The sequence below is a fragment of the Gracilinanus agilis genome, unplaced genomic scaffold, assembly GCF_016433145.1.
Source record: "Gracilinanus agilis isolate LMUSP501 unplaced genomic scaffold, AgileGrace unplaced_scaffold12579, whole genome shotgun sequence".
Classification (NCBI taxonomy): domain Eukaryota; kingdom Metazoa; phylum Chordata; class Mammalia; order Didelphimorphia; family Didelphidae; genus Gracilinanus; species Gracilinanus agilis.
This window is the reverse complement of record NW_025343119.1, coordinates 2,002-8,469: the sequence shown is the minus strand read 5'-3', so window position 1 is coordinate 8,469 and position 6,468 is coordinate 2,002. Positions and strand designations below refer to the sequence as shown.

The window sequence follows — 6,468 nt, the reverse complement described above, 5'->3', positions numbered from 1 at the left end:
GGAAGGAAGGAAGGAAGGAAAGCTGACTTCAGAGTCCTGAAAAGGTATGAATCATAAGTCTGGGGGAGATTACAAAAACTAGATCTAAACCCTGATTCTGGGCAAGTCACTTAACCCTGTTTATCTCATTCTTCTTATCTGTCAAATGGGCTGGAGAAGGAAATGGCAAATCATGCCAATATCTTTGCCAAGAAAACCTCAAATAGCTGTGACCCTGAGCAAGTCACTTCACCTTGTTTGCCTCAGTTTCCTCATCTGTCAAATGAGCTGGAGAAGGAATGGCAAGCCACTCTGGTATCTCTACCAAGAAAACCTTAAATGGGATCATGAAGAGTCCAACAAGACTGAAATGACTGCAAAACAACAAAAACTCTGATTGTGGGAGGAGGGAAAGGAGTGGGTGTCCCTCCAGGTGCTCGCCTGCCCCTCCTCAGTTCACCCAGGCTCCTCTGTTTCTCCCCCAGCCCCCCAGGACCCATGGCTCCAGTTGTGGCCCTCCCCCACCCTGCCACCCCAAGGTGTTTTTGCCAAGTCCTACTTCTTGTGAAATCAGGGGCTTTCCTAGAGTTCTGGGCCCTGTTCCAGGTCTAAGCCCGCTTAGATCCCAGGACCAGCCCCAGCCCAGCATTACTCCTCATAAGGGCTGCTGCCCCGTTCCTCCTCTCCAATGGAGCTTGGAAGCAGGAGAGGCACAATGGCGGCTGCGTGTACCCGAGTGGCAGCTTTGCTCCTCCTGGGGGTGGCAGCCTGTGGTGAGTAAGGTGGGCCTCAGGGGGGCTCCCTCACCACCCTGTCATGCCCCCCATGAGGGAGGCAGCAGAAGCAGCCGGGAGCCATGGAAAGAGCCTTAGACTTGTAGTCAGGAGACCCCTGTTCTAGGCTCGACTCCCGCTAAATTGTTGGGACTCTGAGGAAGTGAAATCCTCATCCACAGACAGTCGGGGCTGGCCTGGCATCTGCTCTCTAGCTCTAGCATTTAATGGTTCTCTAAACTGAGTCCCCAGCGGTGGAGTGAGAAATGTCTTAGAGGTGAGATCTTGGGAAATGATTCTTTCATTGAGATTTTGGGCAAGTCGCTTGCCTTCTCTGAAACTCAGTTTCCCCACTTGTAAAATGAAATTAATAATAGCCCTGGGGGGGGGGGGGAGGCAGCTGGGTGGCTCAGTGGATGGAGAACCAGGCCCAGAGATGAGAGAGAGGTCCTGGGTTCAAATCTGGCCTCAGACACTTCCTAGCTGGTTGACCCTGGGCAAGTCACTTAACTACTGTCTGCCTCATTTTCCTCATCTATAAAATGGGCATAATAACAGGACTTTCCTCTCCTGCTGTGAGAATTGTGTGCCATGATATTTGCAAAAGCACTTTGCTAAATATAAATATAAAAAATGACATAGAACATAGAATATAGATAAAAGCATTATAGAAATAGCTCTTAGTATTCTATGTATGCCACATGAGAACAGTGCAAAGAAGAGATTCAGTCTAAAGCTCTGTGAGAAACTGGAGCAGGGAGAAAACCCATTTCACTTGTTTAAGCCAGATGAGGCTTGGGAGCAATACCTGAGCTGGGCGGGACCAGGAGGACAAAAGATTCCAAGGTGAAAGCTTATCTGTACAGGAGGGGAATGCAGGTGGAGGGGATCAGATAACGGAGCACCCTGGCTGGCGGCTACGGGGAGTGCTCCAAGGGGAAACTGGGCTAGGAGAGGCTGGAACCAGAACTCCTTCAGTCCATCCCCCTCATTTTGCAGGCAAGGAAACTGAGGCCCCAAGAGTAGCATGGGCTCAGAGATCTAGCCATGGAAGGGTCCTGAAAGGTTATTGAGTCCATCCCCTTTATTTTACAGGAAAGGAAACTGAGGCCCCCAAAATGGCATGGGCTCAGAGATCTAGCCATGGAAGGGTCCTAAAAGATTATCGAGTCTATCCCCCTTTATTTGCAAGTGGAAAGGGCTCTGGATTTGGACTCAAGAGGCCTGAGTTCAAATCCCCAGCTCTGTTCTTTTACCACCACCCCCATGTGACTGTGGGCCGATTCTTTAGCCTGTCTGGGTCTCAGTTTCCTCAGCCATAAATGAGGGGGCTGGATTAGATAACCTCTGGAGGCCCTGCTAGCATTCCGCCCAGAAGCCCACGATACCCTTTGATCCCCAGTTTCCCCTACTGTTGCCCAACAGTGTAGGTGTGAGGAGAAAGTCCAACTCTGGATAAGAAGAGGTTCTCTCAAAGTCCAGAAAAGTTGGCCACCCAGCCTGGGGGAGGGGGTGACCCCGGGGCGGGGGGTGGGGGTTACACTCGCTCCTGCCCTCGTTCAAACTCCATCTTCCATGATCCCTGCACGTGGCAGAGGCCTCCATCCTGGCCTTCAAACCTCTTGCCTTGATTTGGTCCTCCTCAGGCAGATACTCCCGCATGGACTCGCCATCCCACTCAGTCCCCGTGTTGGAGAAAGCGGCCTTTTGGGGTCTTTGCCCCCAGTGCCCAGCAGAGTGCCCGGCATACAGCAGGCGCTGAATAAATGGAGGCAGGAGGCCCCGGCCCCGGCCCTGGCTGGGGGCTTCTCCTCACTGCCCTCTTGTCTCCCCAGCGGCCAGGCCACGAGGGCGGATTCTAGGAGGCGGGGAGGCCAGACCCCACCTCCGCCCGTACATGGCCTCCATCCAGATCGACGGGGAGCACGTGTGTGGGGGCTTCCTCCTGAACGAGTGGTGGGTGCTGAGCGCAGCCCACTGCGTGGAGGACATGTGAGTTTGGGGGGTAGAGGGGGGCCGGGGAGAGAGAGGGAGGCCACAGGATGGGGGGCGGACGAGGACGGGGAGGGCCAGGAGTGGGGAATGGATGTGGAGGAATTAGGGGGAAACAGCGCCCCAGGAAAAGCACGGGCTCCCCCTCTTCTGCCCTCTCTATGCCTCCCCCCACCATTGGCCCAGAACACAGAGGGGCACCGGGCTTTGCCCCCATTGCCCAGCCCTTCCTGCTCTTCTGCCTTGGAACCAATATTTTGTATTGATTCTCAGACAAAAGGTGAGGATTTTTTTTTAAGGATTTGAACCCAGGTCCTCCGACTCCAGGTCTGGCACCGGGCTACGTAGGTGCCCCACATCTAGGTTTGTAGGGATCACAAAGCGCTGAACCCTGGGCAGAGACACGCCGGGGGTGGGTAACGACACGGAAAGTGGCTGAGGTGACTTCCAAACCCTTCTCTAGATCAGAAGAGGCCACTGTCCAGGTGCTGCTGGGGGCTCACTCCCTGTCCCAGCCAGAGCCTTCCAAGCGTCTCTATGCCATCCGAGGCCTCTTTCCTCACCCTGACCGGAACCCTGAGGAAGGCCACCATGACATCCTTCTTCTTCAGGTCAGAAGGACCCCTTGTCCCCAACCCACCAGGCTAGAAAAGCCCAGGGGTTCAGTTCTCCCTGAAGATCCCCAAGCACTTAAGTGACCCAGCCCCTCTCTTTCTCCCTCTCTGGAGATCTCCAAGCACATAAGTGACCCAGCCCCTCTCTTTCTCCCCCTCTGGAGATCCCCAAGCACATAAGTGACCCAGTCCTTCTCCTCCCCCCCCCCCAGTAGGTCATAAATACTGTTCCAAGGTTTCCTAAGCTTAAGGTGTTTTTTTTGATTGTTTGTTTGTATTTTAACACTTACTTTCTAGAAGTCTTAGAATCAATATTGATTGTAAGTCAGAAGAGTGTTGAGGGCTGGCCCATGAGTTATTAAGCAACTTGCCCAGGGTCGCCCAGCTTGGAAGTGCCTGAAGATAGATTTGAACCCACAGGGGCAGCTAGATGGATTGGTGAATAAAAAACCAGGCTTGGAGATGGGAGGTCCTGGGTTCAAGTCTAGATTCCTAACTGGGTGACCATAGGCAAGTCACAATCCCATTTGCCTAACCCTAACTACTCTTCTGCTTTGGAACAGTACTTAGTATTGATTCTAAGACAGAGATAAGGGTTCATTTTACTTTTTTAAACCCTTACCTACCATCTTAGAATCAATACTGTACACTGGTTCCAAGGCAGAAGAGTGGTAAGGGCTAGGCAATGGGGGTCAAGTGACTTGCCCAGGGTCACACAGCTGGGAAGTGTCTGAGGCCAGACTTGAACCTAGGACCTCCCCTTTCTAGGCCTGGCTCTCAATCCACTGCCCCCAAAGGGTTTAAAATAAGATTTGAAACCAAGTCCTCCGACTCCAGGCCTGGCACTCTGTCCACTGTGCCACTTAGCTGGCCCTCCACCCAGATGTGTAGGGGATTCCAAAACAGTGGACTTTCCCTCTGAAAATCCTGCATTTTTGCAGAGCTCAGCTTCAGTGCCATCTCCTCCCTCCTTTTCCTGATTCCCCACGGTTGTTTTGTGTGGCCTCAGTATATATTTTGTATATGTGGGGTCAGGACACACTGCCTTCCCTAATGGAGGGCACCCATGTTTGCTTGCTTCCAAAATGAGCTGGGCGACTTGTCCTTCGAAATCCAGAAAAGGTAGGGGCTCTCCCGCCTTCTGGTGCTTTGAGATCCTCAGTCCCTGCTGCACAGAGACCTCGGGAGCTGGAGGCTCAGGGGGTGGGCTCAGAGCCAAGACCCCAGGAGGGATTGCCAGGGCTCTCTGCTTCTCCCCAGCTGGCTGAGAAGGCGGCCCTGGGCCCCGCCGTGCAGCCCCTCCGGTACCAGAGGGAGGACCGGGACGTCCCCGGGGGCACCCTCTGCTCGGTGGCCGGCTGGGGCATCACCAGCCACGCTGGCTCGAAGCCCGACGTGCTGCAGCAGGTGGAGCTGCCCATCATGGACCGGGCCGTGTGCAATCGGCGGATCTATCACGACAACGAGATCACCAACGAGATGATCTGCGCCGAGAGCCGCAAGAAGGACGCCTGTAGGGTGAGGGCCGGGGCGGGCGCTGGGGGCCTCGCAGAGGTGGGCTGGGGGCGGATGGGCCCGGCACGGGGCGGGGAACGGTTCATAGAGGGGGTCCTTCGAATAGGCAGACCTTGACTGCCGAAGGAGGAGCCCTGGATGAGGGAAACTGGTCTGGGGGATGGCGCGGGGCCAAGCCTCAGTCTGGGGGGTCTCCTGTAACCGGGGAGGGAAGGCGTTTGGGAGAAATGGGGGGCTTCGGCCGGGGTGGCGTCTTTGTAGAGGGGGGGTTCGCGCGATGGGAATTGGGGGTCCCTTCCAGGCTGGACGCCTGCCCTAATGGGCTGTCTCACGGAACCCCATAGGGTGACTCCGGGGGCCCCCTTGTCTGCAATGGGGTGGCTGAAGGCATTGTGAAGTCGGGCACCCGGGTGTGCGGGAACTGGAAGAAGCCGGGCATATACACGAAGCTCTCCAGCTACGCGGGCTGGATCCAGACTATCATCACGTCTGCGTGCTGAGGCTCCCCAGGCCTCCCAGGCAGGAAGGGCCCCGTCTCTGGGGGTCGGCTTCAGTCTATGAGATCTCTAAGCACTTAACGAACATTGTTTCCATAAGCCCAGTGTGGTCTTGGAGCCCCTTAGCATAAAAAGTCCCTCTCAAAGGGACCCCAGGGCGCTCCGAGGGAGAGATGAGCCGGGAGAGGTGGTGGGACTGATGACTAGAGCGTAGGACCCCGGAGCCCAGCTCTGGGAGGAGGAGGGAGCCGGGACTCTCAATAAAGCTTTTGGTACCAAACCATCGCTTTAGCCTCCTCTCTTCTGGGGCACAGAGGAGATGACCCGGGCTAAATGGAGAGGGGGGTGGACAGAGTCATAGAACATTAAAACTGATCTGGGGCAAACCTTAGAACAGAGCAGGGAGGGAGCTTAGAACAGAGAATGTCAGAGCTGGGAGGGTTCTTAGAACAGAGAATGTCAGGGCTGGGAGGGAGCTTAGAACAGAAAATGTCAGCCCTGGGGGCCCCCTTAGAACTCAGAATGTTAAGGGAAACCAATGGGAAGAGGTCAAGGGAAGTTCTCCCTATCTCAGTTAGATCCTCATCACTGGGAGATAGAGGTCTTGGAAGTAATATACCCATTTTACAGATGACGATACAACAAATTACAAGGGTTAAATGACCCTTATTACAAGGGTTAAATTGCCCAAAGTCACATAGCTAGGAAGTATCTGAGGTGGGATTTGAACCCTAGACACATGACTCATCCAACTTGACTTACTTCAACACTTGCAGGGTTCTGATGGCAGTAGTGTGGATGCTTTTGTCGCCAACACCCATTCCAATCCCTCCATGCTTCATCAGGTCATCTTTATGAGTTGTTGTGTCTGAAAGCCGGACTCTCTTGGTGCCCAGCTGCCTCCCAGTGATGGGTCTCTCTTAGCTAGGCTGGTCCTTGGCTGACAGGCTGGGCCTCTCCAAGCCTCTCTGGCTATGTGGGACCTGCCAGAACCCAGGCTGTCCCCCTCATACCCCTCAAGAGCCCAGAACCTCTTCCATGCTTTGATGAGGGAAACAGAAGAAGGCTTTACTAGACATTGCTATACTGCAAACTCTT

At 54.5% G+C, this 6,468-nt stretch overlaps 1 protein-coding gene across 1 annotated transcript; it reads left to right on the top strand.

Annotated features, from left to right (window-relative positions):
* The first annotated feature begins 649 nt into the window (after positions 1-649).
* On the top strand, positions 650-5,650 carry LOC123254000 (complement factor D-like). Its single transcript, XM_044683076.1, has 5 exons — positions 650-752; positions 2,588-2,744; positions 3,208-3,355; positions 4,619-4,876; positions 5,218-5,650. Exons 1-5 carry the CDS (start codon positions 668-670, stop codon positions 5,371-5,373), a joined length of 804 nt encoding a protein of 267 aa, XP_044539011.1. The 5' UTR covers positions 650-667; the 3' UTR covers positions 5,374-5,650.
* The last annotated feature ends 818 nt before the right edge of the window (positions 5,651-6,468 follow it).

What these genes read in the sequence shown, in the direction of transcription:
- LOC123254000 (XM_044683076.1), top strand. Translation starts at nt 668, where the DNA reads ATGGAGCTTGGAAGCAGGAGAGGCACAATGGCGGCTGCGTGTACCCGA. An exon ending in CCTGGGGGTGGCAGCCTGTG is followed by an intron (nt 753 to 2,587) that starts GTGAGTAAGGTG and finishes TTGTCTCCCCAG; the next exon opens with CGGCCAGGCCACGAGGGCGG. An exon ending in ATGACATCCTTCTTCTTCAG is followed by an intron (nt 3,356 to 4,618) that starts GTCAGAAGGACC and finishes GCTTCTCCCCAG; the next exon opens with CTGGCTGAGAAGGCGGCCCT.